Genomic DNA, 16,084 nt, shown 5'->3' with positions numbered 1-16,084 from the left:
TGTAATGGTGTCTTAAGAGTGTGGATGGTTATTTAGAACTTAGCTCACCAGGTCAGTTACAACCTCTGCCACTTGGGGATGGTAATGAGGGAAAGCGGCTTCTTAAAGGGCTCCTGGCCCACCTGAACAAAGCATGACACTGGTGCTAATAGTGTCAACACCTAGTCACTTCAGGAACCTGGGGTTCAATCACCTTGGTTCCATCCTCATTTATGATCCCCAACCTGACTTTCTGTTCCAGGGAGTTCCTAGTATCCTATTTCTTATACTTAGGCCAAGGTCAGGATGCATGAGGCTGAGACCATGAAAACAAAGCTCTTAAAATGAGCCTTCCTGACCCCGGATGAGCTGTCAGTCATTGAGATGGTCAGGCTCAGAAGTCACAGTACCTGAGAGGGAACCTCAGTCTGTCCTTTATGCTTCGTGTGACCACAAGCACATGATATAACTGCTGCTGCTGCTGCTGCTAAGTCGCTTCAGTCGTGTCCGACTCTATGCAACCCCACAGACAGCAGCCCACTAGGCTCCTCTGTCCCTGGGGTTCTCCAGGCAAGAATACTGGAGTGGGTTGCCATTTCCTTCTCCAATGCGTGAAAGTGAAAAGTGAAAGTGAAGTCGCTCCGTCGTGCCCGACTCGTAGCGACCCCATGGACTGCAGCCTACCAGGCTCCTCCGTCCCTGGGATTTTCCAGGCAAGAGTACTGGAGTGGGGTGCCATTGCCTTCTCCAACATGATATAACTACTTGGCACTAAATTTCCTCTCTTCTAAAATTGGGGTAATATAATACCTATGACTTAGTTGAGTTAACCAAAGGAATAAAACTTTTACCACATATAAAGTACTCATAGCAGTTCCAGATTATAGTATTTTCCAAGTATATTTAATACTATTATTACTGTACTACTAATAGTACTGCTGTGGCCACCATCACAACTACTAAGTATGAGCCCCTTTACTGCTACTAGTACTTCTAGTACTGAGAGGGTAACAGGCAGGAAGGCCAGGGGTCTCCAAAGGGAGGAAAGAGGCTGCAAGTGCCAGACATTTTTATCTCTCTTAAGCGGCAGGAGGAAACAAACCAGCGATATTTTTTCTTCTCTATAAAAATTTAAAAGGAGGTCTTTCTTAAAATGCTGTGTTGCCATGACACCTGGTTTCACCTGAAGCTAACTACTCTCAAACCTTGAGTTAACCAATACATTTCTTTTTCTTATGGAAATGTTGTCTTAAGCTATGACTCTATCTTCAAGTTTGTTCTGCCAAATGGCCGAACCTATGTACTCAGGTATTGTTCCCCTAATCTATGTAAATGAAACTATTTGTTGGTAATCTGCCCTTCTACAAGATTCAAGTCAATCGTTTTATGGCCAGGGATGAATTATCTGGTGCCATTCTAAGTTTTATGACATTCCTTTCCTTTCATTAACAGATTGTGAGTGACTATATAACAACAATGTATCCTGCCTGAGGACAGTCTTTGGATTAAACCCTCTGGCTAATTCTGTTATCTTAAAACATAAATTATGGGAGTAGGTCTGGTCTTTACAAGGATGTATCCTGCCTGAGGACAATCTTTGGATTAAACCTTCTGGCCAACTCTGTTATCTTAAAATGTAAATTATGGGAGTAGGTCTGGTGAGGTCTTTACAACCTCCAGACATTCTTTGAATTCATTGGAGAGTATGTAACTCCATTGCTAATACTAGCAAAGGGGTACTCTTTTGCCCCCTTCTGATGCCTATGTCAGAAGCTTTCTTTATCTCCTTTATACTTTAATAAAACTTTATTACACAAAAGCTCTGAGTGATCCAGCCTCGTCTCTGACCTCAGATTGAATTTGTCTCCTCCGGAGGCCAAGAATCCCACATCTTATCGTTCAGCAACAACCTTTCAGTACTACTACAAAGGATGAGCCCCCACATCTGCAAGGTCCTTGACTTCCCACTTCTCTGCCATGACCACCCAACAACTGACCTCCTGAAAGAGGAGCCAGGGCTCCACCAGTTGCACCTTATACAGCCTCAGACCTGGCCTTCCTGGAAGTATTTCTGGAAACAAACAATTTTGGAATCAACACTCCCTACTGCCCTTCACAAGGCACTGCAGTTATCTAGGTGGTATGTTCCCTATCAAAGGTAGCATTCTGCCCCTCATACTTGTCCCATACTCTGCCACAATGACCAACCCACCTGTCATCAAGGAGAGCTCTATCTCCCAGAACTATCCAGTCACCTGTGAGCTGACAGATTCTCTGATTTCTCCAGTTGTGTGGGACAGACTTCACCTACCTAGCTGCCTACTACTCGCAGTGCCCTTCAGTAAAACAGTCTTTTTCTTTCCTTTTTCAATTATGCCATGCAGCATGTGGGATCTTAGTTCCCCAACCAGGGATGGAACCTGCATTGAAAGCATGGCATCTGAACCACTGGACCACCAGGGAAGTCCAACAGAGCCTCTTAAACAAGGAACCACACCGCCCACCTGTAAATCACCTGACCCACCCCCTTCACCCAAACACAGTGGACTGATGCCAACCCACCACCTTCTCCATGTAAAACACCTCTTTCTCAGCAACTGCATCTTCCATCCCTCCTGCTGTCACACACTCACAGGCCACCCATGTCCCTAAGGCAGCAATAAGGGACCACGGAGAGCACGAGCCACCCAGGGGGTCTGCAGCAGACCTCCAGGAAACTCAGCCAGAACAGGGGGCTGCCGGCACTGTGTCCCCAGGTGGACTGTCCTCTGAGGGGTCTTGACCCAGGCCCTTCAGGGTCATGGAGGTCACTGAGCTCACAGCTTTCTGCCTCAGGTTTGCCCTGCACATTCTTCCTTCACCCTCTGCCAATGCCAGGCTCCCAGACTCCACCTTCAGCCAGCAATCCACCCCCACAGCCAGGGACAGGAACCAGCATGAGTGGCTCACAAATTCTCCCCAATTCACAGTGAAACTGGAGCTCCTCCCCATCAGGGCCTTTGGCTTGGGGTACCCAGCCCACTGGGAAGGGGGCAGCCAGGGGAATGGATGTGCTCTTGGGAGCTCTGGCCAACTTCAGCTGAGATGCAGGGATCCAGATTCTGTTCTCCTTGAAGAGAGGGGGTGACAACTACCACTTTAGGAAAGCATTTATCAGATGTGATCTGATCCACATGACCCAACTATCCCACTACTGGGCATATACCCAAAGAAAACTATAATTCAATGTATGGTAAAAAAAAAAAAAAAAAAAAAAAACACCACAATAGTATAAAGTAATTATCCTCCAATTAAAATAAATGACTTGATTTTTAAAAAGACACATGCATCTCAATATTCACTGCAGCACTATTTAAAATGGCCAGGACATGGAAGTAACCTAAATGTCAATCAACAGAGAAATGGATAAAGAAGATGTAGTACATCTCTACAGTGGAACATTACTCAGCCATAAAAAGGAACAAAATTGGATCATTTGTAGAGATGTGGATGGACCTAGAGAGTGGCATACAGAGTGAAGTAAGTCAGAAAGAGAAAACAAATATTGTATATTAATGCATATATGTAGAACATGAAAAGAAATAGTATAAATTATCTTAATTACAAAGCAGAAATAGAGAAGAAATTTATGGATACCAAGGGGGAAGGGGAGATGGAATGAGCTGGGAAAGTGTGATTGATATATCTTCACTACTATATAAAATAGATAGCTAATGAGAACCTACTGTATAGCACAGGGAACTCTACTCAATGCTCTGTGGTGACTCAAATGGGAAGGAAATCCAAAAAAGAGGCAAGTATGTGTTCATATAGCTGATTCACTCTGCTGTACAACAGAAACTAATTCAACATGGTAAAGCAATTATATTCCAATAAAAATTAAAAACAATTATTTGTTGAGCACCTGTGCTATTGTAACTGGGAAGAGTCAATTTTGATTCTTGCATGATAGATCTGTGTCTTAGGCCACTTTTGTTGTTACAGTCACACATAATTGCCTGCCTCAGAGAATCCTGCCCCTCTGTCTGGCTGTTAAATGAAAATGCCTTTGACAGAACCCTGTCCACCTGTAGATGGCAGGAAGGAAGAAATTAACACATCCCCCTGCCTGAGGCTTGCCATTCTAGGAGATACTTGCAAGATTAAATGGCCTTTTTATTTTGTTTCCTCACCTCACCTCATCTCTGATCCATAAAAGAACCTGGCATCCAGAACCCCCACAGGATGGTTACTTTGAGACATTATTCTGCCACCTTCTTGGTCAGCCAGCTCTGCATCCCTCAGATTCATTGGCAGCGAGCAGTGTGAGCTTGGACTTGGTAACGTTGTTGGGGCTCTGGTCCAAATTTACTTTCTCAATACCACAAGGCACATATTCCTTGAGTTTGTAGGATCTTTTATTTGGTCAAAGATCATTATATCATTTACTAATCACCAACAATATCACCACCCCCAAGAAAAAGAAATTCAAAAAAGCAAAATGGCTGTCTGAGGAGACCTTACAAACACATGTGAAAAGAAGGGAAGCAAAAAACAAAGGAGAAATGGAAAGACATACCCATTTGAATGCAGAGTTCCAAAGAGTAGCAAGGAGAGATAAGAAAGCCTTCCTCAGGAATCAATGCAAAGAAATAGAGGAAAACAACAGAATGGGAAAGACTAGAGATCTCTTCAAGAAAATTAGTGATACCAAGGGAAAATTTCATGCAAAGATGGGCTCGATAAAGGACAGAAATGGTATGCACCTAACAGAAGGAAAAGATATTAAGAAGAGGTGGCAAGAATGCACAAAAGAACTGTACAAAAAAACATCTTCATGACCCAGATGATCATGATGCTGTGATCACTCAACCAGAGCCAGACATCCTGGAATGTGAACTCAAGCGGGCCTTAGGAAACATCATTACAAACAAAGCTAGTGGAGGTAATGGAATTCCAGTTGAGCTATTTCAAATCCTGAAAGATGATGCTGTGAAAGGGCTGCATTCAATATGCCAGCAAATTTGGAAAACTCAGCAGTGGCCACAGGACTGGAAAAGGTCAGTTTTCATCCCAATCCCAAAGAAAGGCAATGCCAAAGAATGCTCAAACTACCACACAATTGCACTCATCTCACACACTAGTAAAGTAATGCTCAAAATTCTCCAAGCCAGGCTTCAGCAATACATGAACCATGAACTTCCAAATATTCAAGCTGGTTTTAGAAAAGGCAGAGGAACCAGAGATCAAATTGCCAGCATCCGCTAGATCATCGAAAAAGCAAGAGAGTTCCAAAAACATCTATTTCTGCTTTATTGACTATGCTAAAGACTTTGACTGTGTGGATCACAATAGGCTGTGGAAAATTCTGAAAGAGATGGGAATACCAGGCCACCTGACCTGCCTCTTGAGAAACATATGCAGGTCAGGAAGCAACAGTTAGAACTGGACACAGAACAGACTGGTTCCAAATAAGAAAAAGTATACGTCAAGGCTGTATGTTGTCAACCTGCTTGTTTAACTTATATGCGGAGTACATCATGAGAAACGCTGGGATGGAAGAAGCACAAGCTGTAGTCAAGACTGCCAGGAGAAATATCAATAACCTCAGATATGCAGATGACACCACCCTTGTGGCAGAAAGTGAAGAAGAACTAAAGAGCCTCTTGATGAAAGTGAAAGAGGAGAGTGAAAAGGTTGACTTAAAGCTCAACGTTCAGAAAACTAAGATCATGGCATCTGGTCCCATCACTTCAAGGTAAATAGATGGGGGAACAGTGGAAACAGTGGCTGACTTTATTTTTTGGGGCTCCAAAATCACTGCAGATGGTGACTGCAGCCATGAAATTAAAAGAAAGCTTACTCCTTGGAAGGAAAGTTATGACCAACCTATACAGCATATTAAAAAGCAGAGACAGCCTTTTTGTCCGACATCTTAGCGAGGCGGCAGTGGTCGCAGTTGCTCTCCGGCCTTCGCTATGCCGCCCAAGGACGACAAGAAGAAGAAAGATGCTGGAAAGTCGGCCTAGAAAGACAAAGATCCAGTGCACAAATCTGGGGGCAAGGCCAAAAAGAAGAAGTGGTCCAAAGGCAAAGTTCGGGACAAGCTCAATAACCTAGTCTTGTTTGACAAAGCAACATATGACAAACTCTGTAAAGAAGTTCCCAACTATAAGCTTATAACTCCAGCTGTCGTCTCTGAGAGACTGAAGATTCGTGGTTCCCTGGCCAGAGCAGCCCTTCAGGAACTCCTTAGTAAAGGACTTATTAAACTGGTTTCAAAGCACAGAGCTCAAGTGATTTACACCAGAAACACCAAGGGTGGAGATGCCCCAGCTGCTGGTGAAGATGCATGAACAGGTCCCACCAGCTGTACATTTTAAAAAATAAAACTTTATTAAATCAAAAAAAAAAAAAAAAAAAGCAGAGACATTACTTTGCCAACAAAGGTTCATCTAGTCAAGGCTATGGTTTTTCCAGTAGTCATGTATGGATGAGAGATTTGGACTACAAAGAAAGCTGAGCACTGAAGAATTGATGCTTTTGAACTGTGGTGTTGGAGAAGACTCTTGAGAGTCCCTTGAACTGCAAGGAAATCCAACCAGTCCACCCTAAAGGAGATCAGTCCTGGGTGTTCATTGGAAGGACTGATGTTGAAGCTGAAACTCCAATACTTTGGCCACCTGATGCGAAGAGCTGACTCATTTGAAAAGACCCTGATGCTGGGAAAGATTGAAGGCAGGAGGAGAAGGGGACGACAGAGGATGAGATGGCTGGATGACATCACTGACTCAATGGACATGAGTTTGGTTAAACTCCAGGAGTTTGTGATGGACAGGGAGGCCTGGCGTTCTGCAGTTCATGGGGTCGCAAAAAGTCGGACAAGACTGAGTGACTGAACTGAACTGAACAATATCCTAACTTGGAATAAAATGTCTTTTCTTTTCAGTCCTTCTTTCCAGGATACTACATTTTAATAAGTTAAAAGGAAAAGAGTAATCCCCCAGAGGTCCAGTCCTTTAAGTATCTTTGTATCCTAAAGATAAATACAACCATTGAGCTGCATCATGTTTCCTAGACATTTTATCCTCTGATCTTAAACCACTGGCCTCTTTCCCTACCAGTTGCATCCATCTCAGTACTGATCTGCATGTATACAGCAATGCACTCTATATAAAAGCTTTTACCTCAAAAAGCTTAAAAATTGCAAAAGGCAAATAGGATTTCCAGTAACAGTTGATGATTGCTTTCATTAAAGAAGGCTCCCGTGCATCTTTCTCAGCTCTCTTCACTTCTTTATCCCAGTACCTGTGATGAGAAACAAAGCACAGTAAAGAACAGTGTGTCCACCACAAGAGAAATGGGAGTGGTGGAGTGGAAGATAAGCGTTTACTACAGGGCGCTCTGTGGCCGCCCCAAAAATGCTGGCTAACTGCCCACAGGGCTCCTGTGAGCAAAGATGAACGGTGAAGACCCTGAAGCACCAGGACTGTTTCCCTTCAACAAGCCTTGAAGGGAAAAGTTCTAGTCTTGGGAAATGACTTCCTGCCAAACTTTGCTGGATTCACAGCACCATGAACAGCTCAAGAGGGCAGACACCTTCCTCCTGTTGGAGAAAAGAAGCTAATTCTGACTACATGTTGGAAACTGTTTCTCTGACTTGCTTTTTGTTGCTTTTGTTATTGCAGTCATACATAATGGCCTGCCTCAGAAGACCCTGCCACTCTGCCTGACTGTAAACTAAAGGGCCTTTGTTCAGCTCTTAGATAATCTGACCTCCCTACCTGTGAATAGAAGACATTAACACTCCGCTTCCAAAGGCTGGCCATTCCCTTGGAGATGTGTTATAGGACTGAAAATCCTTTCACTTTACTTCCCCACTGCCTCTCCCTCTCTATTCTGCATTTTGACTTTAGTTCCTCATTGCTTCTTTCTCTCTGACTCTACAAAAGAACCTGGCATCCAGACCTCGACAAGATGGTTACTCTGAGTCACCAGTCTGCCATCTTCTGAGTCAGCCAGCTTTCTGAATAAAGTCATATTCCTTGCCTCAATACCTTGTCTCTCAGATTCATTGGCCTGTCATGTGGTCAGCAGAGCGAGCTTGAACTCAGTAACACTCCAGGGACCCCACCTCCCGGGACAGAGCTCAACCTCCAAGGCCTCGACTGCGGGCTCCCTCCACTTGCACAGATGCACAGGGAACATAGACTCCCCGAACCTCCAAAGTGGGCTAAGACCAGGGTTAGCCTGAGGCGGGTGAGCATGCCAGGTCAGGGGAAGAGGCTCAGAAGAACCTAGGGGAAGGCAAAGCCACACACACACACACTTTTAGCCGCACGTGGAAATCCTCACTCTCCCTCCCTTCTCCCTGCTGCCTGTGCTCACCCTTGCAGCTCTTCTCCAAGGCGCTGGGAGCGATCTTCTGGAAGCACAGAGTACATGTCATCTTCTTCTAATCTCCGTTTGTGACCAATTTTAAACAAGGGGTTTAGCCACCTGTTAAAAATTAAGAGAAAAGAAGAGAGACATAAATCCAAACTACACATCTTGTTGCAGAGAAGAAGCCAATTCTGACTCCATGTTGAAAACTGTTTCTTTAACTTGCTTTTATTATTAAAATCATACACAACGGCCTCTTCAAAGAACCCTTGCCCTTCTGCTTGACTGTAAACTACAGTGCCCTTGTTCAGTTCATGGAGAGATACTTTGTCCCTGCCCACCTGTGAGTAGAAGAGATTAACACACCCCTTCCAAGGGCTGGCCATTCCCTTGGAGATGTGTTGCAAGACTGAAGACTCTTTTATTTTACTGCCTCTCCCACTGTATTTTGCCTTTCGACTTTAGTTCCTTATTATTTTTCTCTCTGTGATCTATAAAAGAACTTGACATCCAGACCCCAATAAGATGGCTATTTTGAGGCATTAGCCTAACATTGTACAGGAGACAGAGATCAAGATCATCCCCAAGAAAAAGGAATCTAAAAAAGCAAAATAGCTCTCTGAGGAGGCCTTACAAATATCTATGAAAAGAAGAGAAGTGAAAAGCAAAAGAGAAAAGGAAAGATATGTCCATTTGAATGCAGAGTTCCAAAGAATAGCAAGGAGAGACAAGAGAGCTTTCCTCAGTGATCAATGCAAAGAAATAGAGGAAAAGAACAGAATGGGAAAGACTAGAGATCTCTTCAAGAAAATTAGCGATACCAAGGGAAAATTTCATGTAAAGATGGGCTCGATAAAGGACAGAAATGGTATGCACCTAACAGAAGCAGCAGATATTAGGAAGAGGTGGCAAGAATAACAGAAGAACTGTACAAAAAAACATCTTCATGACCCAGATGATCATGATGCTGTGATCACTCAACTAGAGCCAGACATCCTGGAATGTGAAGTCAAGTGGGCCTTAGAGAGCATCACTACAAACAAAGCTAGTGGAGGTAATGGAATTCCAGCTGAGCTATTTCAAATCCTGAAAGATGATGCTGTGAAAGGGCTGCATTCAATATGCCAGCAAATTTGGAAAACTCAGCAGTGGCCACAGGACTGGAAAAGGTCAGTTTTCATCCCAATCCCAAAGAAAGGCAATGCCAAAGAATGCTCAAACTACCACACAATTGCACTCATCTCACACACTAGTAAAGTAATGCTCAAAATTCTCCAAGCCAGGCTTCAGCAATATGTGAACCGTGAACCTCCAGATGTTCAAGCTGGTTTTAGAAAAGGCAGAGGAACCAGAGATCAAATTGCCAGCATCCGCTAGATCATCGAAAAAGCAAGAGAGTTCCAAAAACATCTATTTCTGCTTTATTGACTATGCCGAAGCCTTTGACTGTGTGGATCACAATACACTGTGGAAAATTCTGAAAGAGATGGGAATACCAGGCCACCTGATCTGCCTCTTGAGAAACCTGTATGCAGGTCAGGAAGCAACAGTTAGAACTGGTCATGGAACAACAGACTGCTTCCAAATAGGAAAAGGTATACATCAAGGTTGTATATTGTCACCCTGCTTATTTAACTTACATGCAGATTACATCATAAGAAACACTGGGCTGGAGGAAGTACAAGCTGGAATCAAGATTTCTGGGAGAAATATCAATATCCTCAGATATGCAGATGACACTACCCTTATGGCAGAAAGTGAAGAAGAACTAAAAAGCCTCTTGATGAAAGTGAAAGAGGAGAGTGAAAAAGTTGGCTTAAAGCTCAACATTCAGAAAACTAAGATCATGGCATCTGGTCCCATCACTTCATGGCAAATAGATGGGGAGACAGTGGAAACAGTGTCAGACTTTATTTTTTGGGACTCCAAAATCACTGTAAATGGGGATTGCAGCCCTGAAATTAAAAGACAGCCCATGGAAGGAAAGTTATGACCAACCTATACAGCATATTAAAAAGCAGAGACATTACTTTGTCAACAAAGGTCTGTCTAGTCAAGGCTATGGTTTTTCCAGTGGTCATGTATGGATGTGAGAGTTGGACTATAGAGAAAGCTGAGCACTGAAGAATTGGTGTTTTTGAACTGTGGTGTTGGAGAAGACTCTTGAGAGTCCCTTGGACTGCAAGGAGATCCAACCAGTCCATCCTAAAGGAGATCAGTCCTGGGTGTTCCTTGGAAGGACTGATGTTGAAGCTGAAACTCCAATACTTTGGCCACCTGATTCGAAGAGCTGACTCATTTGAAAAGACCCTTATGCTGGGAGGCATTGGGGGCAGGAGGAGGAGGGGACGACAGAGGATGAAATGGTTGGATGGCATCACCGACTCAATGGACATGAGTTTGGTTAAACTCCAGGAGTTTGTGATGGACAGGGAGGCCTGGCGTGCTGTAGTTCATGGGGTTGCAAAGAGTCGGACAAGACTGAGCAACTGAACTGAACTGAGCCTGCCATCTTCTCGGTCTGTCAGTTCCCCAATTAAAGTCTCTACCTTGCCTCAGCAGCTTGTCTGTCAGATTCATCAGCCTATTGTGAGGCAAGCATAGTGAGCTTGGACTCGGTAACAATCTCTAAACAGAACCCTATATTAATGAGCTTTATTAAAAAGAAAAGTCTACATTTTAAATATATAGAGATATGAGTGGGAGAATATATGGACATCCCTGGTGGCTCAGTGTAAAGAATCCACCTGCCAATACAGAAGACGCGGATTCAATCCCTGGGTCAGAAAGATCCCCTGGAGAAGGAAATGGTAACCCACTCCAGTATCTTGCCTTGGAAATCCCAGGCACAGAGGAGCCTGGCAGGCTATCGTGCATGGGGTCACAAAAGAGTCAGACACAACTTAAAGGCTAAACAACAACACATTCATGTGTATGCCCTAGCTCTATACACTGGAGGGGTCCTAAAAGCAAAGACGCACCAGCTGCAAAGAACATTCCAGCGCCCAAATGTTAGGGGTTTTGTTTCTTTAACCTACACAATTACAAAATAATTTTCTCGTGATGAGAACTTTCACAGTTGAGAAATAAAATACTGCTTCCCATATCAGTAAACAAAGGCTGTAGAGTCATCAATGATTGCAGCCACTTCCTTCTGAGTGAGTGAACTGGTGAGTCCTTTGGGAACACAGGAAGAAAACAAACAAAACAAAACAAAAAAACCCCTGCTATATGTTGTTGCTGTTTAGTCGCTCAGTCATGTCTGACTCATTGCAACCCCATGGACTGCAGCACGCCAGGGTTTTCTGCTCTTCACGATCTCCCAGAGTTTGCTCAAACTCATACCCATAGAGCTGATGATGCCATCCAACCATTTCATCCTCTGTTGTCCCTTCTCCTCCTGCCCTCAATCCTTCCCAGGAACAGGGTAAAACTGCAGCAACTCCCAATAGTGACCACAGAGGGACCTCAGGATGAAAAAAAACACAGGATACTGGCCCCAGATAACTGAGGTGCATATCAAAGGAATGATTTCCATAAGCCCAAATTCCTGCATCTTTCCATTCAAAGAAAAGCACTAAATTCTTTAATTTGAGATATCTGGTTTTCTTTCATTAAGAATATTTTGACATTCAGACTACCTGTCCTTTAGGGGGAAACTCCTATATAACTGGACTCTACACCCTCACCTCCTCAGAGTACTTTTATCAGGGTTACTTGAGATGCTTCCTCCTAGACTTGCAGTCTTAAGAATATCTACTGAATAAAACATAACTGTCAATATTTGGGCTCTGCAATTTTTTTTCAATCAACTCTCTTAGATACTTTAGGTGCTTTCAAATATTCTCTCCCTAGACTATGCTAAAGCCTTTGACTGTGTGGATCACAACAAACTGTGGAAAATTCTTCAAGAGATGGGAATACCAGACCAACTTACCTGCCTCCTTAGAAATCTGTACGCAGGTCAATAAGCAACAGTTAGAACCAGACATGGAACAACGGACTGGTTCCAAATTGGGAAAGCAGTACATCAAGGCTATATATTGTCACCCTGCTTATTTAACTTATATGCAGATTACATCTTCTGATATGCTGGGCTGGATGAAGACAAGCTGAAATCAAGATTACTGGGAGAAATATCAATAACTTCAGATATGCAGATGACACCACCCTTATGGCAGAAAGTCAAGAGGAACTAAAGAGCCTCTTGATGAATGTGAAAGAGGAGAGTGAAAAAGCTGGCTTAAAACTGAACATTCAGAAAACAAAGATCATGGCATCCAGTCCCATCACTTCATGGCAAATAGTTGGGAAACAATGAAAACAGTGACAGATTTAATTTTCTGGGGCTCCAAAATGACTGCAGATGGTGACTGCAGCTATGAAAATAAAAGATGCTTGCTCCTTGGAAGAAAAGCTATGACAAACCCAAGACAGTATATTAAAAAGCAGAGACATTACTTTGCTGACAAAGGTCCATCTAGTCAAAGCTATGGTTTTTCCAGTAGCCATGTATGGATGTGAGAGTTGGACTATAAAGAAAGCTGAGTGCCAATAAATTGATGCTTTTGAAATGTAGTGTTGGAGAAGACTCTTGAGAGTCCTTTGAACTGCAAGGAGATCCAACCAGTCCATCCTAAAGGAGATCAGTCCTGAATATTCATTGGAAGGACTGACACTGAAGCTGAAACTCCAATAGTTTGGCCACCTGATGCAAAGAACGATTCACTGGAGAAGACCCTGATGGTAGGAACGATTGAAGGCGGTAGGAGAAGGGGACGACAGAGGATGAGATGGTTGGATGGCATCACCAACTCAGTGGACGTGAGTTTGGGTAAGCTCCAGGAGTTAGTGATGGACAGGGAAGCCTGGTGTGCTGCAGTCGATGGGATCGCAGAGAGTCGGACATGACTGAGTGACTGAACTGAACTCGCTCTCCTTCATCCAGGACATCACTGTGTCACCTCGTGTGTGCCTTTTGCCCTCCAGGACATGTGAGTAATAAACCCTGCCTTTTCAAAGTTCCCTAATGGCTGTTGCTGAGACTCATCTCACAATCCTCAGAACTACAAGTACAGGTCAAGTCACAACACTGGCTCCAAAAGGGGAACATCTGTGGGTGCTGCTACAACTAGTATGAACCAGGTGAGCAAAGCCCCAGGCATTTCCAGCAACAGAACCACTATCAGTAGGTGAAAAACAACAGCCATAGAAAGTACAAACCGGCCTGGAACACCTTGCACTATAAAATAAGGAAGTGCTCAAGGAATTGAGAGATGAAATTATTTTAAGAAATTAAATATTTCCTGCAATATCAGTAAACAAGGATGTTGCAAACATCAGCAGGAGCTGGTGGGCCCTGAGGAAATTCAGGAAGGAAAATAATACCTGTCATCTAGCAGCCAAAGACTGCAACCACTCTCTGTAGCCATTCCCTGTGATGAGCCCTAAGGAAACTCAGCATATGAAAACACAGGATACTGGCTCCAGATAACAGAGATACATAACAAAAGAATAACTCCAGTGAGCCCAGACTCTTGTCTTCCCATACATAGAAAAGTGCTAAATTCCTTAACTTGGGATATTCAATTTTTTTTTCTTTAATTTACAATAATCTTTTGATGTTCCTGACTACTTGCCCTTTGTTGCAAAACTCCTATATATCCTAACTCCTCCTCTTGCCTCCCTGGAGCCATTTCGCTAAGGCTGTCTCCCAGGCTGCAGTCCTCATTTTGCCTCAAATAAATTGTAATTTCCAACTTTCATGTTGTGCAAACTTTTTACAACAGCATAATGAGGATGTGTAGAAAGGACAGAGAAGTCAGCTTGAAGGGCTCTCACTAGACAAACCTGGGGTATTTCAAGCACAGAAATAAATAAATGGGGCTTCCTTGGTGGCTCAGTGGTAAAGAATCCACCTGACAATGCAGGCAAGACAGCTTTGATCCCTGGTCCAGGAGGATCCCACATGTCACAGGATAACCACTGAGTCAGCACTCTAGAGCCCCTAAGCTGAAATTGCTGAGCCCAAGAACTGCAACTACTGAAGCCCACTCACTCTAGGGCCCATGCTCTGAAACAAGAGAGACCACTGCTCACAAACCACAACTAGAAAGTAGCCCCTGTTCTTCACAAGAAAAGCCCATGCACAACAATAAAGACCCAGCACAGCCAGAAATAATAAATAAATAAAAGAAATAATTGCCTTTAGAAAAAATATATATATATATGGCAATGAATCATAACCCATTAAATAATGAATGAATCCACAAATCCTTACTGTGACATAAACAAGAGAGAAGGGAAAGCTTTTCCATTCTAGAGTGCAAACAAACATAGATAGAAGGAACAATGGAGTTAGAAAATTACCCATGGAACTTAAAACTAATGGGTAAAAGTTTGATGTGGAGTATGATATTTACATAATCTCAAATTATCTCTCTGCAAATTATTTATTAATTTTAACAGGAGAAAACAGTAACTATATAGAGGATCACCCCCACAAAACCCCATTCAAACCCAGTATGCACTGTGTAAGTGATAATAATTAATATGCAGAGATAGCCCAAAGATTAAGATCAATTTACTGATTTTGCCAGGTTTAGGAAATTTTCAAGGCGAGACAATAATAACCTGTAAAAGTGGAGATCAGATTTCTTATACCTATTGCTACATTCCTAGCACAATATAGTTATAGTGCAGAGGAGATGCTCAAGAATTGAATAAATGAATGTCTATGAATTATTAAATTAATTAATAAATGAATGTCTATGAATTATTAAATAAGCAATAAGAGACTGAGCTTCAGATTGTGCAAACCCTGCCTGGCATGCCTAAAGGACCATGGTGGCCCAGGAGTCAGAAGACTGGACTCTGCTCCCAAGAGTGGTAATGAGGACCCAGGGCCTCAAAGGTCCACCTCCCCCACTGCTCCCCTACTCCATTCCAGTTCAGTAAATTCATGACCCTTAATATTTCTAGGTCTCAATTTCCTTTCAAAACAAAAGTATAAATCTATGAGTTTTATTACCACTGGCTTAAAAGATATTGGGTCATTTATCCTACAATTATTCCCCACAGAAATCACTCAGGAAATTAGCACTGGGACTTACCCAGATAATGACATCCTACCTGAGAGGTCTTCTGTAAAATTCTGCTTGAGCAGAAAAGATGCTCAACATCACTAACCATTAGGGAAATGAGACACCACCTCACATTTTAGAAGAGCTAATGTAGGGAGTGGGGAGAATAAAAAAGATTTGTCAAGGATGTGAAGAAATTGTGCCCTTACACACTGGTGGTGGAGGAGGGGGTGTAAAATGGACACAGGACAAATACCGTATGATTCTACTTACATGAAGGTACTCAGAGCAGTCAAATTTAGAGAGAAACAAAGTGGTCCTGTGGTTCCCAGGGGCTGGAAAGGGACTGGGGAGTCAGTGTTTAATGACACACTAATGCAGGATGAAAAGGGTTCTGAAAATAGCTTGTATGATAATGTGAATGTACATAACAACCCTGAATCAAATGCTTAACAGTGGTTAAGATGGTAAATTTATGGTTTGTGCATTTTACCACTATTTTTTAAAATTTAAAGAGAAAAAAACTGTGTTTGGTGTACCTTAGGCAGAAATCTTCCTGTGTTAGAGTTTAGGTTTTACCACTCTCTGGTTGTATGACCTTGAACTAGTTAGGTAACCTCTCAGCACTGGTCTCTGGAAAGTGGAGAGAATACCTGGAGATA

At 42.9% G+C, this 16,084-nt stretch overlaps 1 protein-coding gene and 1 pseudogene across 2 annotated transcripts in view; one reads left to right on the top strand and one right to left on the bottom strand.

The window, feature by feature from the left end:
* Positions 1 to 16,084, bottom strand: part of LOC122687098 (ATP-binding cassette sub-family C member 4-like) — a 324,734-nt gene that overhangs the window by 274,958 nt on the left and 33,692 nt on the right. The window contains exons 2-3 of the mRNA XM_043892538.1: positions 8,347 to 8,457; positions 7,146 to 7,266 (exon numbers count right to left, since the gene is read on the bottom strand). Of these exons, the coding sequence (XP_043748473.1) occupies positions 7,146 to 7,266; positions 8,347 to 8,457 (232 nt within the window). The remainder of the gene's footprint in view (positions 1 to 7,145; positions 7,267 to 8,346; positions 8,458 to 16,084) is intronic.
* On the top strand, positions 5,922 to 6,381 carry LOC122687103 (annotated as a pseudogene). The gene has a single exon (XR_006339013.1). The product of XR_006339013.1 is annotated as a 40S ribosomal protein S25-like (transcript).

Source organism: Cervus elaphus, chromosome 30, assembly GCF_910594005.1.
Source record: "Cervus elaphus chromosome 30, mCerEla1.1, whole genome shotgun sequence".
In the NCBI taxonomy this organism is placed as follows: Eukaryota; Metazoa; Chordata; class Mammalia; order Artiodactyla; family Cervidae; genus Cervus; species Cervus elaphus.
Note: the sequence above shows the minus strand (reverse complement) of the source record. Positions and strands in the feature narration are given on the sequence as shown.